This window comes from Molossus molossus, unplaced genomic scaffold, assembly GCF_014108415.1.
Source record: "Molossus molossus isolate mMolMol1 unplaced genomic scaffold, mMolMol1.p scaffold_m16_p_9, whole genome shotgun sequence".
Classification (NCBI taxonomy): Eukaryota; Metazoa; Chordata; class Mammalia; order Chiroptera; family Molossidae; genus Molossus; species Molossus molossus.
The window spans coordinates 57,906,176-57,928,846 of NW_023425403.1; the positions used below are offsets into that span (position 1 = coordinate 57,906,176).

Sequence of the window (22,671 nt, forward strand, 5' to 3'; positions counted from 1 at the left end):
TCATTTTGTTTAATCTTTTAAAATCTGTCACTTCAAAAAAAAAAGCAACGAACGGCTTTCTAATAAAAATAGCGATGACTATAATTCACAGATGGTTTACTTTTACAGGGATGAGAATGACATTAACATTTTAATCTCAGATCAGAACACTCTGCACTAGGGAGTACACAGGGAGAGAGCTCAGTAGGAGAATGTTTCAGTCTCTCCTTTCTATGGTGTGAGAGCAAAATATCTCTTTATAAGAGAATGAAACTGAAATCAAGAATACAGGTGATCCAAACATTTGGTTTCATTTGGATGAATCCTGATTTGTTGGATCTGATACAGCACAGTAAGGCCCTGATTACAGGGTCACTTCACGTGAATTCATTCCATAGAAAAATTAAAATGGCTAAGACTTTCCTCCTACTCCATCTCATTAATAGGCCATGTCAAGTTCCTGCAAATTTAAAATTCATATGATCTTGTCTGAGTTTTCCTGATAAAGATTTCTAGATGTGTGCCCACTAATCCCTAACATCAGGGACACTAGAGGACCTAAGGACTGAAATGCATTACTCAGAATACTTTCTGAGGAAGAAATCCAAACTACTACTGAAGGGCTAATTGTATTCTTTCAGGAGAGATGAAACATTCACTACAAACATGGCAGCCCCCAAAGACCAGCAAAGTCAAACAAATGTTAACATTTTCAATGAGCATCTCCAAATCCTGCCAATCCACAAATAAATTACATGGTAAAAAATGTGAATGAATGAATGAGTGAACATGAAATAATGAATCAATCCATTGAACCACTGTGAAGTGTACCAAATAGGTGAATGTAAAACTTTTCTAATTATCTGAATGTGATGGCAGCACGATACCTAGCCATTTCCACACAGTCTTCAGCTGTGTCTTAACAGGATACTTTTAATGTGGATTCAGACTTTATTTCCCTCCCTCTCCCACTGAATCATATCCCCAGAAACCCTCCTTGCTTTCAAAGACCTTGGTTTTACCTCTGCAGGGAGAATTTTTATGGACATAACTACACCAAAAACTCACCAGGAGCTTTGGGAACTGGCCTGTTCTCTGCTTCCCAACATTACATATGTCTGCCTGTCTAACATTCCACCTTCCCTCGCACATGCCCCGCACCCTCACATACCCACCCTGCTCCATCCTCCCTTGCTTTTATCCCAGCAAGAACTTTATTTTCCTGCTTCCAAGTCTGGCCTGACATGCAAACTGGCCCTGTGGAACATGCAGACAGCTTCTCGACTACCCACAGTCAGGTTCTATGGAATCTCTAATATATCCTGAGAAGAATCCACTTCATCTTCCGTATTCACTCCCCTTCTGGTTTAGCCTACATATATAAACTAATTGGATATTTTCTGACAATACTCTATCATAAGGTTTTACTTTTTCTCATGTCTTTTGTCTCTGTAGAGGAGAGGGGGGCAGCTGAATCATTGCTCTCCAGCCTTGTCTTATGTCTACTCCATTTGCGGACCATTTTCACTCCACTTTTCTTTTTCCTTTTATTTCCACCATGACTTATTCTATCACTGACTGATGCCCATGACTTATTCCCAGTGTGCTGAATGACTTCTGGGTCTGGCTTCTATTTTCATGGTCAGTCATACCTTATTTTCATCCTTGAAGACATTATCATCCATCTCTATGAGTCATCTTATGCAAGGACTTCACAGTTCCTCATCTGCTCTTTCTAATCTAAATCTACCCTCCCCACATCTCTACCACTTGTAAGATCAAGAATATCTCTTCATATTTATCAGGAGATGTGAATATGTATGCAATGCTATGCAATAGGAGAAAGAAAGAGTCATTCATAGGGTGCTCTGGGAACACAGGTGAAAGTCATCAAAGCCCTACTGGAAGTGAAGGAATGAGTATCAGAAATCTAATAATGAAGGCTTGTCCAACAGACAAGCTGCAGTTGTACAGTCAGCCCTCGTTTATCGTGGTTAATCAGTTCCAGACTCTACCGCAATCAATGGATTTCCACAAAATAGGATTCTTTATTTCAAATATTTGAAAAAACCGTTATAGAGTGACACCATGAAAGTCGAAGCACGAAGTGGCGAGGGACGACTGAATAATCTTCCAAACACAAATTGTTGGTTGCATTATATTGTCCCACCTTGACAACCGACTACCTCCCCAAACCAAACCCAATAATCCATTCTCCTTAAAAAATAAAGAACTTTATAAAACTTAGATCTGACCCCCTTTAATTCTTTCACGTTAGCCACGTTGCACACAGGAAAATGTCCATGTTTTCCTGGAATACCCTGCATGGTTTGGCCACCAGCTAGGCAGCCTCTTCTCTCAGCACTCTTCACACAGCTGCACCCCAAGAGGGTTCGTCGTCTCCTGCTCCTTGCCTTTCACATATGAGTTTTTCTGCCCCACATTCTGCTTTCCCAACAGGCTTGGACACCCTGGAAAATTTTTACATATTCTTCAAGACTAAATGGCTTGGATAATGTGCTTCTCAGTGAATCTTACCTGATTCCACCTTAATCACCTCCTCCTCCCTGATGGTCTTAAACATAACTCTTATCATTGTACTGAGCATGTGTCCTTGCTGGATTTGTTCATGGAGGACTTTCCATATGAGTTTCTAGCAGAATTCTCAAGATAAATAAATGTTGTTTTTTTGAATGGCTGCTAGAAATGTCACTGTAAGAGATCTTAGTTGTCTAAGTCTCTTCCTGCCCAGGGTCTCCTTTTAAGTACGGGGTGGAACTAGAATCCAGTTCGCTATAGTTGCATTCCATAGGTCTTTCCCCCTTGTGTTCCTTCCATATGTTAGTTCTCGTAATGATTATTACCAGTTCCACCCATTATGAAGTGTTGCTGGTTATCACTTTTTTAGAGTTTCATTTTGGGACTCAGGTTTGCATGAATTTTGCCTTTGTGATTTAGTTTCCCATAATTGGTAACATACCACAGTCAGGGATGAGCAGAAAGATGACATGCTCCCTCCTTCCCAAGGCCTGTCTCACAGATTTGTTCTGCAGTGCTCACAGACAGTACCAACTGTTCTTCCTGTTGACTGCCAAAATAAGTCAACAGTCAGGAAGGGGGAAAAAAAGACTGTGAATTATGGAAAATAACTAGGAAGAGTGGATGGCAATACAATGGGGAAAGCAGTAACAACTCTTTGTAGCCGCCCACCCAGGCAAATGTCTCAAATTTCAACCAACTAAAAGAAAACTAAATGAAGAACATCTAGTCAACCAGATGCCTCTGAAGCAGGATAGTAGTTGAGCAACTTTCCCCATTGCTCCAACGAACTAGCCTGACTACCATAGTGCAAGATTCAGGTCCCAGTTCCTTGCAAAACCGTGTGTCTCATTAAGACAACATGGCTAAGAAGAAAAGATAGGAGGTGACAAAATATGTTTGAAGTCAACCCAGTTTCCCTATGAAAAGGTTCATAAACTGCCTCTGGCCAAGCACTCCAAAGACAAGTCTGACCTATAAACCTTTCCAGTACCTAATGGTGCGTATGCACATGAAAGCTTCAGTGTCACCGTGATGTACAACATCGGCGGCGCCGTGTTATCATTTCATGTCCCCAGCCCATGCTTGGGAGAACACACGTTAGTCTTCCTCTTATTTTAGCGCTGTTTGTCTCAAGTGCTGAGAATATGATTATGACCATATTACAAGGTTTGCCTGAGCAGTATGTCTTCTTTGTCTAACAGAATATCAGAGCATCCACAGTGCTTCGTGCCAGTATTTGCCAGGCTTTCTGCAGTGGTTTCTGTGTGCCTCCCCAAAGAGACGGGGAGCGTGCACATCGCAAAGGGCATTCCTCACACGTACCACAGCTCTGTGAGTTCTTGGAAACTGAGCACCACACACAAGAACATTATTTTTTTAAATGCAGGGCATGGCATATTATTACGTGTTTTTAAGAACTTCCCTTGCTCGCTGCCTTCATCAATAGCGGCACATTTGGACTGACTTGCACAGCACCAGCCTGTTTTATAGAAACGAATTTGGTGACGTGATGAAATTTAACAATTTTAGAGAAGAATGTTCATTGTATATTTATGTTCATGTAAACGTCTAGAAGATTATTGCTCATACATGACTTTGGGGAGACTTTTTACTTCGATGTTGCAGTTCTATAATTGCGACTGCGTGCATTCAATGTGTAATGATATACTGTGTAGTAGGAAAATGAAATGATGTGGAACAGTTTTGTGTGTCTGCTGTATGTTTTGTTTTGGTCTTCTGGTTTGTTTGTTTTCCTTTTTGTAACTTTAACTTCCCTGCTATGAGTCAAGGAAAGAAAAGGGTCACAAAAGAAAAGATAGGGGTCTGGCTCTGGAGTGTGAGAATTCATTTATGGTGTTGGTTTTAGAGGACTGGATAAAAGAAGGGGAAGAGAGTAGCCAAGGCACATCAATACATAGCCCGTGAACACAGACGACAGAGTGGTGAAGGCCAAGACAGGGGTGGCCGGGGCTGGATAGAGGTGGGCAAAGGAGGGTGGGGATATAGAAAGAGTCAAAGCCAGTCAGTATTTTTTTTTTCAATCCTCACCTGAGGATATTTTTCTATTTTTCTTCAGCAAGAGTAGGAGGAAGGGAGAGAGAGGAAGAGGGGGAGAGAGAGAGAAACATCAATGTGAGAGAGACACATTGACTGGTTGCCTCCTGCTCAACTCCTACCAGAGCTGGGGATGAACCACAACCGAGGTATGTGCTCTTGACCGGAATCAAACCCGAGACTAATTGGTCTGTGGGCCAGTGCTCTAACCACTGAGCCAAACCAGCCAGGGCAAAGCCAGTCAGTATTTTGCACTACACAGTGCAACCACCACAACTGTGTAGTGTAGACATTTGCAAATATTGTTGACAATGTGTACACGGTAAAGATACTTATTAGAACAAAATTTTGAGATTGGGATTAAATGTAATAGTGTTAAAAAATAATAAAGAAGATGTACTGAAGTTAATTCTTTTAGCTTTGTTTTTCCTCATTGTCTTCTGGAAAAATCTCTTGCCTGATGGTTTTCTCATCATCGTTTTGGCATCTTTGCGCTGTTAAATGTTTCCCTGCTCTTTATGTTTTAGATGGGAGTCCGAAAAGTGTTTCTAAAATACTGGCATGCCAAGCAGCTCAATGATCTGTGCCTACAGCTGCAGAGAAAAATCATCACCTGTCAAAAAGGTAACAGCACACACTAACATATCTGAATATTTTTGAGTTGTGGAATACAAAATAATTTTGTTCACCCCCAAGTTTAAATATCAGTGGGTCTACATTAGAGTGGACCCCTCCAACCACCCCATGATGCTACTTTCAGGTGAACAGTTTGTGGGTGTTCAGGAAGTACTGTGGCTTAGTTTGCTCTGTACCTGTCTCTGACTCAGCATGTACATACACGGCACTGCTCACGCTTAATTTGGTAGTCATTTCATCGGATATTTTATAGCAAAGTTTTATCTAAGTCACAATTTGGAAGAAGGGATATTCATATCCAATGCTTTATGCATCCTCAACCTTGCAAATATCCCTGCCCAGTGACCCTGACAAGAAGAATGTACCTTTGAACCCACGGTGGGAAAACCCGTGTGCACTCAGGTCCAGCTGTGGAGCCGGCTCCCAGACCAGCTCAGTCAGCGCCGCTGGCCTGCTCGAGTCTGGAGGACGGGAGCAGCCCTTCTGAGCCAGATCACGTTTTACGATTCCACGTGTGCCATGGAAAAATCCGTGACTTTATTTTTGTTTTGTGAAGCCATGATAATATCTGGAGTGTCATCTTTGATAGCAGGTAGTATTTTTTCATTTAACTTTGAGAGAAAGTCCATTTAGATTTTTTTCTTATCAAAATCCAAGTAGCCATCAAAAATGAATGGGTACATATTAAAAATCATAACGACGCCTCACATACACATACTTAATAGATTTATAATTTTTAATCTGCTTAAAACTTTAATTATGTATTATAAATATAATTTTCAAAGAAAGGTAAAAGGGAGAAAAATTAATCTATATACTAGTTTTGGGTGGAATTTGTAGTAATGAGCTTAGCTCTCTGATATACTTGAAGCTGTTCAAAACAAGACAACTCATGCAATGCAGAAATCAGTTGTATTCTGTTCAAGCCTCTGTCCATTTGAACCCGTGTCCTCATGTAGGCACACCCCTCATGAAATCGCCAATGTTTCATCGTTTTCTGATGATAAAATGTCCTGCACTCTAGTCCTTCAAGCAGTCTCACTAGAACTTAGCAAGTTCAGTCCAAATAATGCTCAAAATTCAGCACCTCATTCTAAACAAAAACGTCCCTCTTGAACCTCTCAGGCCCCACAGGTGGGCAGTGGGCACGGTTCTCATCCTTGCCTACTCAGCGGCATGCTCACCCTGCGACCCTCCAGAGCTGACGAAGGGGAGAGAAAGAGGGGGCAGGGCAGCTCTTCTGTCTGACCATCACCAGTGTGATCTGGCCTGCGGTTCCTCTGGTGGGGCGAACAGGTATTCAGTGGCTCTTTGAATATGTAGGCTCATTTCAGCACTTACCTGCACCACCCACCTGAGAACTGGTGAGCCCTCTCCTTTGGACAGTCACTTGGAATCCCCGCTCAGCGCCTGGGACCCCATGGACACTCCCTGCCCAGGCCTCAGTGCTCTCTAAGAAGTCTCTTTAAATGACTCCAAGCAGACATCTATTTTCCAAACCATGTCTGTTGGCTGGAGAACCACACTCTGGGACCCTGACAGATGCAGCTTCTGCCAGCATGGCCGCCTGCACCCAGTGCCTGGCAGCAACCACTGACGCAGCATCGGTCTTCTCAGGACTCACCGTCCACCATGGCCTCCGAATTCCAGAGTTGCATAGCAAGTTCTCTGGGTGGTCCCCTGAAGCCACTTTTACCAGCCTGGAGGTCGAGGGCAGTGGGGGAAGCCTCAGGTTAGGGTAAGGACCCACCCTCTAGTCTTGGCAACTCTTGCTTCTCTGGGTGATGATAATCTGGTCTCCTTCATTTTGTCCTTCATCAGCATAGAGAGAGGCTGGGGTCATAGATCTGTTTTGGACCACACGTTTGCTGTTCCTGTTCGCATGGCCAGCCCCGACAAACTACCACGTGATCTGAGCACCTGCAGCCTCAGCACCCCCCAGGGAGGGTTGGAAAGGCAGAGTCTCAGGCCCCATCCCAGACCTCCGGAATTAGAATCTGCATTCAGCTGAAATTGGAATGAGAAGAATCCCATTTACAAGACCAGTGTTACGATCACTAAACTATGGAGTCAACTGGGAACCCATTTAATATCATGCATTTAGTATTATGTACATAGGCTGGAGTATCAAATTCTCCTGGAAATTGTCCTTACATATAATTAGAAGAATGTGTACCCTATCTTCCATCAGAGGTGCTCACTAGAAATGTCTCTTTTATTCTGTTACAAAGATTAAGTTGCTATGCCCCACTAACCAGAAATGGAAGAAATGAACAGAATTCCAGTTATATCTTTACTTCTAAAGATAAAAATTGAGAATGGTCAAAAAAAATGACATCAGGATGAGAATCACAATTTCATATTGCACAAATGAAAGAAAGGCTATAAAAGCATTTTTTAAATTATAGGCTCTTAAATGTGAAGCATTAATTATTGATTTTTATTTTTATATCTCTTGGAATAGTTCCTTCAGTACTTTTTGCTGCTATGAAATTTACTCAAAATTTATATAACCTGGTGTCATTTCCAGTTTTTAAGAGTTTTCATTTTTTTTCTTTATAAATGTTGGGGGGAAGAAAACTGTTACTCTTAATCTTAAATGTAATCATCTCTATCTCAAATTATCCCTAACAGGAATTTCTGACTATAAATGTTCATTTTATCCTGGATGAAACTTAAAATCTTATAAGAGAAGTCTTTTAAAGTTGTCAGAAAGAGAATAAGTATCAATGTATATTTGTAGCAAATTTAGTTTTATTAGTTGTCCCTTATTCAAGACCCCAATTTTTAGCAACTGGTATAACATTTTTAAAGAATTAGAAAAGGTACTAGTACGAAATGTGAGAAGACGGGGCCCTCTGGATGCAGGGTGATTGATTCAGGGTCAGTGTGGAGCCAGCGAGTATCTCTGCGGTATTTGGAGGTCACAGGAAGTCTGGCATATCTTTCCACTTGAATATTCCCTTTATTCCAGGAGATTAAACATCTTGACTCTTCCAAAAGTCAGTGTCTCGGGGTTTTCGTTTGTTTTTTCCTTAAGAGAATTAGCAAGGGAACCGGCCAGTTTGAATTCTGCTGCTCTCTCCATGTGCCTATCACATGGTTAACGTGTCTGCATTTTATTTCTCATTTTCTCTTGCTAGAAGTGTGGTTGTACCTTTTACTGTTTAAGTTTTTCCTTTAGATTAGTTCAGCATGACTGTTTTGCAGTTAATTCAATACCACTGCATTCCAGAGCAACTGAACATTTAGTGTTGCCATCAGAAGAAAAGCCTTAAGCAGTTTAGATGTCTGCATATCCCTTGCCTCTGAAGCCGTAATTGTGGAAAGTTGTGTTCAGCTTTCCACCTTGTAATCAAGAAAAGGCATCAGATGAGTATCATAGATAACCCACACATGTGTTCTTGTGTAGCCATGACTATTTTAAAGCACTTGGTGTTCCACAGCCTTTTATTCCCCCCTCCCCCACAGACAAGAACAAAGTGTCTTTGCTACACGCATTGATTTCCCAGGAAAGTATAGATTTCCTTATAATTCTAACAATTTCTTCTAATCCTAGAAATTTAGAAGTGGAAGGGATGGCATCCCAGAGTCAAAAGATCCAAGTGGTAATTCCTGCCCCTGCATCTGTCCACAGCACCTCGGAGCAGGGAGGGCCATGTTGCTCTCGTGAACCTGCCCGGGGACGGGAAGCAGAGTCCCTTTCTCAGGACACAGCTGGGCCCATTGATATCCTGAGCCCGATGTTAGAAAGTCCTTCCTTACACTGACCACAAACATGCTACCCATGACTTCCCTGTCGTGATCTGCTCTCTGCAGAGTCAGAGATCATGTGATGTATGTATGGCTGGAGGCTCAGGGAAGGAGCTTGGCCTGATAATCAGAGACTTGAACCCTGGCCCTTCTATTCATTGCCTGTGTTTACTTTGAGGAAGATACATTGAAGCCAGAATAAGAATTGACTAAAACATTCTAATCTCCCATTAAAATGGTATATCTGAATTCAGATAACACTAAAGGCAAAAATCCTTAACCTGAATGAGACCATGAAGATGTTATTTACAATGAGGCTTACATACTGTAGTAAGGCCTCACTAAAATTTCTTTGTCTACAAAATGGAGATAATGGCATATTAAGTATTGTTGAGTAAGGGCACTAAGTGATGGAACAGTGTTCCTAAAACATGGAAGTGTCTTTAAATCATGCTCATTATTTTTATTTTCAAGTCTTACATGTGTGCTGAAATTAGCAATTTCAAAATGTGTTCACTAGCATTTCCCCCTCAATTCTTACACATTTTTGTAGCCCTGCTTCCCCAGAGAGCAGGAAGGATGCCCTATATTTCTACACAGTCTCCTCTTAGAGGTGTAAATGCAGTGTTAGTTTTTCTAGCCGTTAAATCACAGTCCTATTAACAATATGTACATGATGTTTTCAAAGACTAATTCCAGGAGCCTCAGCATTTCTGTTATAATCTGACATAATGGAAGGTAATCAGTGCATCCCAAAATGGTCCAGTTGGAGACCCCCCCCCAATTATCTGGGGTTTAGACCAAATTCTTTTTCACTTACTTTAGTCCAGTCCATCAGTGTGCAGCTTCTCAAACCAAAACAGGTATGGGAACCTTATTATAATATTACTTGCACGATCTCATTCAGTTTAAGGATTTATGTCTCTAGTGTTTTAGGTATTTTTTTAACGCAAGATTAGAATGTTTTGGTAAATTGTAATCTGAGTTAAACATCTTATTTTGTAGCAGCTCAGACATAAATGTATTGTGACTTTTGTTTGTGTGCATCTGGGTTTTTCCGCTTTTGCTTCCCTCACTGACCCTCGATTACGTTCTTTTATGTGGAAGTGATAAGAGGATTTCTGGCACGCCAGCATTTGATGCAGAAAAGAAGCATCAGACTGCAAGAGGCCACATCCATCAACAGCTTCCTGCAGATTACAGAGGACATGGGGCTGAAGACCTATGATGCCCTGGTCATTCAAAATGCTTCAGACATTGCTCGTGAGAATGACCGGCTCCGGAATGAAATGAATGCTACTTACCACAAAGAGAAGTTGGAGACCAGGAACAAACAAGAGGAAGGAACCAAAAGGTAAAGGCGATAGTGGGCAACTTTAATTATCTAAGCAACTGATTCGGTGGAGTCAAGAAAGTTTCAATAGCCCTGAATGCAAAGTTCAATCAAATAGGACAGTGATCCCGGGAACGGGCGTGAGTGCCCGCGTGGTTTATCTGAAACCTCAGCACAATCGAAGAGGATGCTTTTCCTCTGCCTTCTTTTCATGAAATAAATGCTGTGTTAGTTTTTATTAGTTTAGTCTTATGAAATAATTATTGCTTTACTTACAATGCTCGCATCACTTACCATCTCAAGCACAACGTTTTAAGACACCTAACATTTCTGTCTTAGCTGGGCTCTCAACGTCTTTATACAGGGTCATGTATATAAGGCTGACTCATAGAAACTTCTGGAAATCTGACCAGAACAAATGGAGAAGCCACTGTGAAAACATAAAAGTAGTGAAACCAATACATGATTATATAGATATTTTCCTTAGTAAATTGTCACATTTTCTTTGTCAATAAGGAACCCTTTGGGGGAAGCCTCTTATTATTATTATTATTATTTTTATCCTCACCCGAGGACATTTTTCCATTTTTTGTTCAGGTAGAGCGGGAGGGAGAGAGAGGAACAGAGAGAGAGAGAGAGAAACATCGACGTGAAAGAGACACATTGAGTGGCTGCCACCCGCACAACCGACCAGGGCCGGAGACAAACTGCAACCGAGGTACGCGCCCTTAGCGGGAACCGAACCCGGGTCTCTCAGGACCGCAGGCCGACGCTCTAACCGCTGAGCCAAACCGGCCAGGGCGGAAGCCTCTTATTTTAAAAGTTCCCTTTGGAGGCTGACCTTGAAATAGGCACAACCTGATCCTCCTCCATTGTGTCATACTTGCCTCCCGGTGAATGATGAAACACCTGTGATTCATAATCCCCCTCCCCGGGAGGACAGGGACATGGGTCCCTGGATCCTAATTCACTGTCAAGACGATGCTTGTTTTTTCATAGGAACTTGGTAATATTTGGTGGTTTTTCACTGAAAAAATGATTCCCCTTTGCCTGGACTGCCTATGTCAAGTGATTTTTTATTAAAGTGGAAATGGTGATGCGTCTCTCACTAATTAGCTTCAAATATCTCAGTGATTAAATACTGGGGGAAAAAATCCCTTTGTATGGAAAGCTGTAATTAAACATTACAGGGAAAACAAATTACCCACCGAGTGCCCTGCTTTCATCTTCCGTTAGTTCATTTTCGACAGGGCGTCTGGCTCTGCCGTGCGGTCGACCGGCCTGCTGGTGCTGCGCCACACACAGATATCATTATAAAAACAAATGCTCCGACTCCTTCGAAATGAGTGCATTGGCATCTCGGTCGTGCATGATTACATTGACATGTGAAGCCAGAAGGAATTTTTTTTTAAACCGGATAACTAATAATTTTATGTGGCTTCCAGAATAATGTTTGTTATTTTCTCTGCTGGAGCTAAACAGCCACCCCAATTTCTCAATTTGATTATGTGTTCATTTGCCTGCTATAAAATTAAGTGAAGAAGTATTTGTCTATTTATTTGTTGAATACCAGCAGTTTACTTGGCATTGGACAACCAGAGGAAATAAGAGAAGAGAAATAATAATTCTGCACATAATTAAATAATTGCCGATGAAGTTTATTCAATGACTTTGGGAGAAAACAATGTAAATCTTTGATAGTTTTAAGTATGTGCTGTTTTGCAAGGTGAAGTGGTGATGAACTCCTAGCATTTGATGCATCAGTAACTCTCTATTAAGATGGATTCTCCAGAAATTATCATTCAGATTGAAATTCTGGTTTTTTGATTTGTTTTCATAATCAGGGTGTAAAAAATTCATTCAGCGAATGCCTGATAGAAAATGTAGCACTCCTTAAGAAGTGTTGCATCTGCGTGAGGTTTATTTTTAAGTAATAATGCTGCATCTCCAAGGTTCTCATTTATCATAAAGCAGAGGCCGGGAGGTTGGGGCGGTTCTCTGGCTGTGTCAGTTACCAGAGCGCTTCACATGCGTCCTTCAGCCTCGGTGGGGAAGGCTGTTTACAAAAAGCCTTGATTAGGTCTGGTCGAGCAGGTGCATTGTTAACCTCTGAATAATGCATCCGGGCCTCTCTGGTGGGGTGCTGTTTGTGTTTTGTTTCCCTCAAGAACTGAAGACAGGGTTGGAACCAGGCATTTCCACTGCAGCTCCGTCCCAGTCCCCATGGCTGTGGACAGCCTGGTGCAGGTGCTGGCTGGCCCGTCCACCAGATCTCCTTCTCTGCACTCGGTGTTCAGCCTGGATGACAGCAGTGGCCTCCCATCACCACGGAAACAGCCTCCGCCCAAACCAAAGAGGGACCCCACCACGCGGCTGAGCGCCTCGTACGAGGCTGTGAGCGCCTGCCTGTGGGCCGCAGCCAAGGAATCATCGACTGAAGGTTAGCCACAGGGAAGGAGGAAACCGGCTTGTTGGGTTATTGATGCGCTGACTTCCGGTGTTTGAGTGCCCCATGGCAGCGTTGCTCCCTAATATATTTTTAATAGGAATAAATCCAATTGTTCGCTTGCCAGCAGCTCTTTAATCATTAAATATAAATAATATGTATTCAAATCTCTAAGCCTCTTAGGAAAAAGCTACTTATATATCATTTCCTTAACTCCTGTTCCCACTTCCACATTGACTGAGGAGCGGAGCCTCAAACCAGAGCAATTCAGAAAGTTGGTTGCCAGTCCATGTACATTTTTACTAATTAAAACCCTAAACAATTTATCAGGCTTTCCTATTATCACAATCTAATGAAAAATTAAGCTTGCTTTATTATGCAGTCAATGAAACAATTCACACAGATGAGAGTCACAATATGGCAGGATTCAGGTAGTGAAACTTTGGGGACTAGATAAGAAAAGTTTCTCCGTTGGTGTTGTAGAATTGTTTATGCAAAATGGGAAAGTCACACTTTATTCTCCATCAGATATCTTATAGATGAGTGCATGCGACTATTATTGTTTAGTTGTTCATTTTTAGAATTGGGGAAATTAGAGAAAGTTCTTTCATTACAGAACATTTGTTAATTTCACAGATTTTACTTATCACCTACTGACAGGAACTATTCTAGGCCAGGGAGATACATATCAATGACACAAACAAAACTGCCTTCCCTCATGGAGTTTACCTTCTAGTAGGGGGAGACAAGTGGTAAACATAATAAACAGATATATTAAGTATCTTAGAAGGTGTTGCTATGGAGAAAAATACATATGGTAAGAGGTGTTAGAGCAGGGTGGGGTAGTTGAAATTCTAAATAAAATGTTTGTGCAGATGTGACTAGAAAAATAGTATCTGAACATAAGGTGGAACACAATTCCTTCAGTAAATAAATGAACCAAAAAAGCACAGAGAAGCCATAGCTCATCTTTGGGAAGAGAAGGTTGACTCCAGGGAGACGGTGGGAAGTCCTTGGGCCAGGAGCCCGGAACAATGAGTACAGCTTAGTTATCTTCAAAGATGCCTTTTGTTGGTTGCTTTAAGAAAGAATCAATTTTTAGGAGAATTTTTAGTTTAAGAAATGTTGCTCTCATAATGTATGAGTCATGTTACAATAATACTTAGATGGAGATGTAAGCAAAATTTATAACTTTGGGGAGAAGAGTCCAAGTGTGTATCTTTAGTGTCATGGTAATAAGGACAACAGAAGGTGAAAAATGACATTAGGGAAATCATCTAGTGTAGACAATCAGAGCAGATATGGATGTAAACGCAGGGCCTCCATGGAAACAAGGCATTCTCTCAACGTATACAAAGTAGAAGAGGCTTATCCTAGAAAGAAATCACAAAGACACTCCCTGAGAAAGCACTACATCACATGTCCACCATTATTATTTTAGACCTGTATACTAGATGAATGGTCCAGATTTCAAAAAGGTATGCTTGAAATATGAAGAAAGTTTTCTTTGGCATATTGGAAGAGGAAGAACAGCATTTAACAGTCCAAGACTAATGAGATGGGGGGATAAATGTGAAGTAAAGACTCAAAATAGCATCAGGAATTGGAAAAAAAAAAAAAAGATAGAAAATTACAGTGTATGTAAGATAGAACCCCACTCAAACTTGAACACTGAAAACAAGCTCTATACCTTTGAATAAGTAGACATCAGAATAGCATATAGTCTAAAACTGTTTTCCCTTTGTGTCCATATGAAGAGACCAGTTGCCCTGAAGTTGAGATTTTGAAATAACCCAGTGCCAAAGAGTCACACCGTTGTGAAAGGAGACCAACAACACATTGAGGATAAAGCTGAGATCTCTCATAGGTGCAGCAAAACAATGTCAGTTAAGAAAAAGTTATTCAAAAATCATGAGATAAAAATATAGATAAAATAAAATGACAGAATAAAAGAGGAATGAAGAAAATGCAAGAAAGACCACAGTTGCCATGGCCGGTTTGGTTCAGCGGTTAGAGCGTCGGCCTGCGGTCCTGAGAGACCCGGGTTCGGTTCCCGCTAAGGGCACATACCTCGGTTGCAGTTTGTCCCCGGCCCTGGTCGGTTGTGCGGGTGGTAGACACTCGATGTGTTCCTTTCACATCGATGTTTCTCTCTCTCTCTGTTCCTCTCTCTCCCTCCCACTCTACCTGAACAAAAAATGGAAGAATGTCCTCAGGTGAGGATTAAAAAAAAAAAAAAAAAAGACCACAGTTATAGATTTCTGAAACTCCCTGCTGCTGTGGGGAATCACGAGGCTCTCGAGACTTGCTGTATAAAACACATGATGTGATTCATTACACCTGCAAGATTTCTATGAGAAATTTAATGGGGAACTAAGTTCAACTAACATATCAGTAAGGTGCTTGTAGGTGTCTCCCCCACAGGTCACACCCTGGAGAGCTCACATTTTGGAGGCATGTAAAAAGGCCAGTTCATGAATAAGTTTCTTTTTCCCTATTTACATCACTTATTCTTTCTTATAATTCATGATTCCTCATCCTGATGACTTTACCATCACCACCGTATCTCCTACGGCTGCAGGTGAATCCCTGCACTTTGGAATGTGCTCTAAATATATATTTAAGAATAAGAAAAGTAACCTGCATGGTGGGATCAAGCTGACGTGCTAGTTAGTTTTGTAGCATTAGGAGTCGGGGGCCATAAGAGGGTTGGGTCACTCAGGCCATCCGTGCTCTGGACTTCTAATCCGTAATCCCAAAGGCAGCGACACTGTGACGAGCCCGCGATCAGCGTGGCTCAGGTTCTGTTTTTGCCCTTGGGACAGGAGCTGAAGGTGTCCAGTACAGTAGCCACTAGTAATATGTGGCTATTTAAGTTTAAAGTAATTACAATGAAATAAAATTAAAAATGCAGTCATTAGTCATATTCTAAGTACTCAACACCACAGGTACGGAGTTTCCCATCATCACAGAACATTCTGTCAGATGGCACTGTGATTCTCAGAGCTGCAGGGCAATACAGTAAGTCCTCACTTAATGCATCCGTAGGTTCTGTGACACTGAGCAAAATGAGGTATTATGAAACCAATTTTACGATAGGTTGATTGATATGAATAAGAGTTCAGTTCCCGTGGCATCTCATCAGCTACGAAACCACACTGCACAAAATGACGCGATCCGAAGACCCGCTGTACTGAGATTTTTGCACCCAGTAAGATATCACAAAAGTATCCTTCTTCTGCAAAAGTTAACAGGAAAATTTGATCACTACCTGAACTGTTCTGTGAACCCTGGTTTCATAGAAGCAAGGACCACAATTGAGGTCAATTTATTATCTGAACCATTCCTGTTGGCCTATTAAACGTAAGTTCAAGTTCTTTTCTTTTACAAATAAAACTGCTAATCAATTCAGAAGTTTATAGAGTGAAAGGAGATCTGATTGGAGAGTGAGGGCAAGAATCTTAGAGAAACCAATAATTAGGTCACTTTAAAGTCTTAATCTTTGTGGCCATTCCTGTTCTTATTAACACATGCCTTTCCTATAGGTTTTTATGCAATAAACATGTGGTCGTAAAGAGAGGCAGGAGAGAGGGCTCATTTTTTTCCCACTACCTTTGTACCTGAGAATCTTGAAACACTTTTATGGGCCAGTAAATTTTAATGCTTGTTTGCAAACTATTAACAAGCTGGAGCCAATTATTTGAAAGCACAATTTTTTAAAAGTCTGGAGTTGCTCTTTGCAAAGGTGACTAGGAAAGGGAGACTAGGGGCCTGACTTTACTTTCTCCTTGCTAAGGGGCTCCCCGTCCCCGTGCCCTTCTGGAGAGGAGCTGATTCGCTATTTTTTATTTTTTTTTTAGTCCTCACCCAAGGACATTTTTCCATATTTTGTTCAGATAGAGTGGGAGGGACAGAGGGAGAAACATTGACGTGAAAGGGACACATTGAGTGGTTGCCACCCACACGACCCAACCAGGGCCAGGGACAAACTCCAACCGAGAACTAACTGCCCTTAGCGGGAACCGAACCGGGGTCTCTCCAGACTGCAGGCCGACGCTCTAACCGCTGAGCCAAACTGGCCAGAGCGGAGCTGATTCTCTAAACACGGTGATAACTGGGTGGTGAGATGGCGAAAGGTGGGCTTGTCTCGGGCCACTGTAGCCTCCACCATTTCCATCTCTGTGATGTTACCTTCGGAGACACTCTCCCTTCAGATTCCTGCGGTCCATTCTTTATAAATAACACCTTGAGGCATCCTTTTTTTTTATTGCCACATAACTCCATTCTAAACAAAATCGTATATCTTGTACAGATACAAGAATGGTTCAGCGGTGAGGCTTAGTTTGGAAATAGCGTTCTGTGTCTTCTCTTTTTTACTGTCTTATTTATATCTTTATTCTAGACAGCATTTGCCACTGGTAGGCACTCAGTAAATACTTATTGAACGAGAAAATGAGTGTTATGGAAATATGCTTCTTTGTGCTGCTTTCATTAAAACAGAATTATCTCCCTATCAGTAAATCAAAATGAACACAGTTTGGCAAGGTTCAAAATGCCCCCTTGAGATTTGTCAGACTTGGTTTGTCAACCTCTTTTTTTTAGCAGAAGTCCCTCTATAATACTTCTTTTCTATTGCCTGAAATTTGACAGAAATTAGGTCTTCGGTGAACACTGTCCTGAGAATGTATCACTGGACATAATGGGAGAACGTGTGTGCATGTTTTGCAATTTATGACGCATTTGCACATTCAGCACATATTAACTAAGTGTAGTTCATGAGTTTGGCTCTTTTCTGAAGAGCCCAGTGGAGGAGATGAATGGACAAACAAATTATGAGATAAACAGAGAGAGTAATAGCAAAGAGAACACAGTGGTATGGAACAGAGCAAAAGGGGCCAAGCCTAGCTAGGAATTAATTGATGAAGAGTCTGAAAGGACATTTAAATGGCATTACACCTGTGCAGTGCTGTCCAATGGGTAAAGATGGGATGACAGCGAAGGTAATGGGCTCCCCCTGCCACACACACACAGAGGTGATGTAACAACGTTGTAATATATTAGCTCAGTAGAAGCCCTTTTTGTCTAGTTTGTAGCTGGTTGTAAGTTGATACTACATCTACACTACATTCCCTCATGTATGCAGTGGGCCACCAGCCAGCTAGCCAGCACTGATTTAGGCATCCTTTGTGTCCTGTGCTGGGCACGGAGTTTGCTCTGAAACTAGGCAAAATCACACTGAAAGAATTGGAATACAGTGGATACATACACACAGAGATACAAATACTTTCTGATTGAACAAGCTTCTCATTCCTCTTTTCTTATAGATTAATGGTGTAGGTATCTTGTTCTCAGTGAGAATGGGGCCAATAACCTGTGTCCTAGAGCAGACGATGTTTTAAAGTCACTTGGTATGCCTTAGCAACAAAGGAAAAGGAAAAGCATTTTGTACAAGAACAGTTTTATCTCCTAACTTAAAATGACACACGTCCCTAGATCGTTGCAGAGAAGAGTCAAGTTTACAAAAGGGTGAGACAATTTGAGAAGTAAGGTTTAATGCTTAAGTTACTGTTAGGACAGCAAGACTTGCCTTAAAGATGACCTGTGACCAGGAAATGTCTACCTGACCCCATTCTCATTGATATTGTCATGCATTCGCAAGAGTTTTATTCACACATCTTAGGGCTAAAACATATTGTTAAGAAAACTCTTAATGTAAATCCATTTTCAGTGGCCCTTAAATTCATATTTGCAAGTGAACTATTGGTAAGCACTTGATGTGGACACACATGGACAGACGCAAGCACAAAGCATTCTGTAGTCCTGTAACTGTGGTGTTCTCATTTTAGTTTGTGAAGAACGAAGCTTTCCAGTTCCCACCCCCAGAGATTATAATTTGGTAGTTATGGAATATGATAGAACTGTGCTATCTACATTCTCAATAAAGCACCTCAGGTGACCTGAGAGTGCTGAACCCCAGATACACTCAAAGAAACCCTATTCTATCATTCATGATTAATTTCTGGTTGTGTAGTAATAAGATAATGGTGATAATAGCTGACATTTACTTAGTGTTTGTTATGTGACAGGCATTATGCTAAGTATCTTCAATCTCTAGAACTACTCAGTTGAGTGGGATTTTTGTGACCTCTCTATAGAGCAGAACACTCATCAGGGTGCAGTGGCGTAACCTGTCCCATGTCACTCATCCAAGGTGGTCATATTCTAGAGGCCAGGCTCTCTACTGCCTCCTAACAAAATGTACTACCTTTATTTATAATAGTTTCAACAAAAAAAAAAAAAAGCTTTTCTCTGCATCTGAAGCAAATTTTGAGGGAGTATCACAACAGTTATCTATTGTTGCTTAACTACACATCCAAAACTTGGTGATTTAAATAAAGCACAATCATTTTAGTACTATCTCTCAGGTTCTGGTTGCTAACTGGGATCATCTGGGTGGCTCTTATTTGAGGTCCTTCATAAAGCTACACATGGTGGCTGGAATCATCTGAAAGCTGGTAACTCACACGTCTGGTACCACAGATATCTGAGGGTTGGGACTAGTAGGGCACTCTTGTCTCTGGGTAGTCTCTCCACGTGGTTGTGCAACATGGAAACGTCAGGGTAGCTGGACTTCTTCCCTGGAGAATCTATGTGTCAAAGTCACACGCTCCAGGAAGGAGAACCCCTCACCTTCTGTGAGCTGGCTTATTATTCTTGGAAGTCATGCAACTTCACCTTCATCACAGGTTATACATCAGGCAGTCCCATAGGCACATGCAGGTTTAGGAAGGAGAAATAGATTCCGGCTCTTCATAGAACTGGAAACAGTATTGCGGCCAATTTGGGGAAAATACAAATTGCCTTAGTCCACCTTCAGGACAAAACAATTCACATCCCTTCCATATAAAAGATACACTTTTTACTCCCTCCAGTTGCCCTAAAGCCTCATTCCATCATCATCACATCAAGCTCAGGGGCAGCGCCCAGATCTCATCACCAAAATCAGATCCAGCTATCCTGGTTGCTTGGGCAAGGCTCTTTAGGTGGACAGCTCCTCCAGGATTGTCCCTATGTATCTGAAGATAGGTTACCTATTCTCCACACAGCTAATATGCACTGCAGGGACAGGTGCCAGGTGTTCCTGTTTCAAAAGGGGAAAGTCAGGAGGCACACAGCAGGCACTTGTATGAGCAGTGCTGAGTAACTCCTGGGCATATGTTGCCTGTGCCCTGATTAGTATTTTGGCCTAGAAATGATTTTCCATGGTTCTTAGGTCCCTGCTTTGGACTCTTGGCTCATCTATGAATTATAATTCCTAATCCACAAGAGGGGAGATGTTTGGGGCTGGTAGTTTTCTAAGCCTGGTTTCTGCTTATAAGGTGTTGAGGCACCAGAGCCTCCTCATTCTCTATTGAGTCTTCTCCTTTCAGCGCAAGATGATCCAATTCCTTTAAAAGCTTTGTGAGTTTCCTGTGAATTTATAATCTACTGCATTATTCAAAAGCCACATCTACAAATCTCTTTGTGATAATTATCTTCTCTACTGTATGCTCTCTTCAAGATTTCCTATGCTGCAATATGCTTATTATTCTTGGAAGTCCTGTGGTTTTGCTCCTTTGAACAGATCCATGAAGCATCACCTTAAATCTTTCTGAGGTCTTAATAAAGGGTTTCATAGTCATGATCTTGGCTTCATCTTTAGATCACATTTTCCTGAAAATGCACCAGATTTCATCTCTGGTTGAAAGTTACTTCTTAACTTCAGAATTATTTGCCATCAGGACAGCCTGTCCATGAGAAATGTTTAGTTTCAAACACAAGAAGTCCAGGGTCCTTTACAGTTAGTTAATAGGTCTTTCTTTAGCTCATCACTTTTCTGTCACATTTTACTGTAGGCAGCTGGAAGAAACCAGGAGGTGGAGTTTACACTCTGCCTGAACATCTCCTTAGCTACATCATTCAGTTCCTTAAGTGTGTTGTTCATTTTCCACATTACTGCAGGTGACAGTGTTGCTAAACTTTCCACAATGGCATAAGAAGGGTCATATTTTCTCCAGCTTCCATCATCTTCCTCACCTTCTTTGAAGCTTTAGCAAGAGTTTCCTGAGGATCACCATGCTTCTGCTAGCATTGTCTTCAAGATTCCTCTAATTTCCCAAAGCTACTGCCACCCTTTAAAAACTCCTATAAATAGTAGTAGTACACTTCCAGGTACCAATATATGTATTAGTTGTCTATTGTTATGTAACGAAGCACTCCAAAATTGAGTGGCTAAAATAACATTTTATCCTTTTTTCTCTCTTACAGTTCTAGTAGTTGTCTGGGCTCAGCTAAACAATGATTACATAGGCTCTCTCTCTCACAGCTATAGTGAGAGTCTGAGATTGGAATCACCTGAAGACTCAGTTATAAGATTTCTGGTGTCTGGGCTGGGGAAACCTAAATATCTGAAAGCTGAAGCAAATGAGGTACTCCTCATCACTCTCAGCTTTATGTGGCCTCTTCACGTGTTCTCCAGTGTATGGGTGCTTCAGGATAAGCAGTGTTCTCGCATAGAGATCAGGGCCACTAAGACATATGTCCCAAGACAGCAAGAGCCAGGCAGAAGCTCTACTATCTGTGATCCAGCTACAGAAATCAGGCAGCTTCCTTTTCCCCATATTTTATTTTTTGGGGGCAACACAGAGGCCCTCCCAATTTCAAGGTTCTGGAAGAGCATTTGGGACTAAAAATATTGTTGAAGCCAGATTTGGAAAATACAACCCACCACAAATCATTTAACTTACTCAAATCTTCAGGACAACTCTATAATAGTAATGCTTACATTTGGTTTGGTTCATTAACTTTCTAGGAGAAGCTTATGTTTTAGCACAGGGAAGGTCTTAAGAATAATGCTTATTAATTACAGAATTGTGCATTTTGGGTATTTTCTGCTCTTAAACTTTGGCTGCTTTTGGGAACCATGTGTAATATTGGCTTACAAAGATGTGCACTGAGTTAGAAAATGAGCTTTGTTCTTTTCCATTCTCATTTGGATATCTCCCATTTGTTTCATGTTTACAGTGTGCCAAAATCTGAGCTAACACGTTATATACAATATCTATTTTATGCCTTTGAGATAATTAGTGATCATTTTATGCAAGACTGTACTGAAGCTTAGAGAGATTTGCCCAAGACCTCTTTTAAGATTGTCATTTGCACCACTGCCACCACCCTTGCACACACAATTCTGTGACCCTTCTGCTTTTCCTTCTCACAACACGTATCATGTTCTAACATGCTAAAGAATGTATTCATTTGTTTAATTTACTTGTTTTTATTATCTTACACCTCCCATTGGGACAGAGGAAGGAAGGGAAAATTTTCTCTGTATTCACTAATGTGTCTCAGTGAAGACTGGTTGAATTCATGACTCAATGAATGACTGCATGAATGAACAGTCCTGCTGAGATTTGAATCCAGAGCTGACTGAAAAGCCTTTAATCTCTCTCTCTCTCTCTTTTTTAATTATGGGTTTTTGCCGTATTGTTTTTGTTGTTGTTGTTTAATCGAATTCATTGGGGTGACATTGGTTAACAAAATGATATAGGTTTCAAGTGTACAATTCTATAACACATCATCGTTTATTGTGTTTTGTGTTCACCACCCCAAGTCAGGTCTCCTTCAATCACCATTTATCTTCCCTTTATCCTCGTCTACCTCACCCAACTCCTTTTCCCTCTGGTAATCACCATAGTGTTATCTGTGTCTGAGTTGTTTACATTTTTTTTTTGCTTAATCCCTTCACTTTTTTCACCCAGATCCCCAACTCCCTCTCCTCTAACAGTTGTCAGTCTGCTCTCTGTATCCATGAGTCTGTCTCCACTTTGTCTGTTAATTTTGTTCATTAGATTCAACATATAAGTGAAATCATATGGTACTTGTATTT

At 41.3% G+C, this 22,671-nt stretch overlaps 1 protein-coding gene across 1 annotated transcript in view; it reads left to right on the top strand.

Moving 5' to 3' along the window:
- Positions 1-22,671, top strand: part of MYO16 (myosin XVI) — a 422,200-nt gene that overhangs the window by 330,160 nt on the left and 69,369 nt on the right. The window contains exons 28-30 of the mRNA XM_036250228.1: positions 5,103-5,199; positions 10,072-10,318; positions 12,466-12,737. Coding sequence (XP_036106121.1) covers positions 5,103-5,199; positions 10,072-10,318; positions 12,466-12,737 — 616 coding nt within the window. The remainder of the gene's footprint in view (positions 1-5,102; positions 5,200-10,071; positions 10,319-12,465; positions 12,738-22,671) is intronic.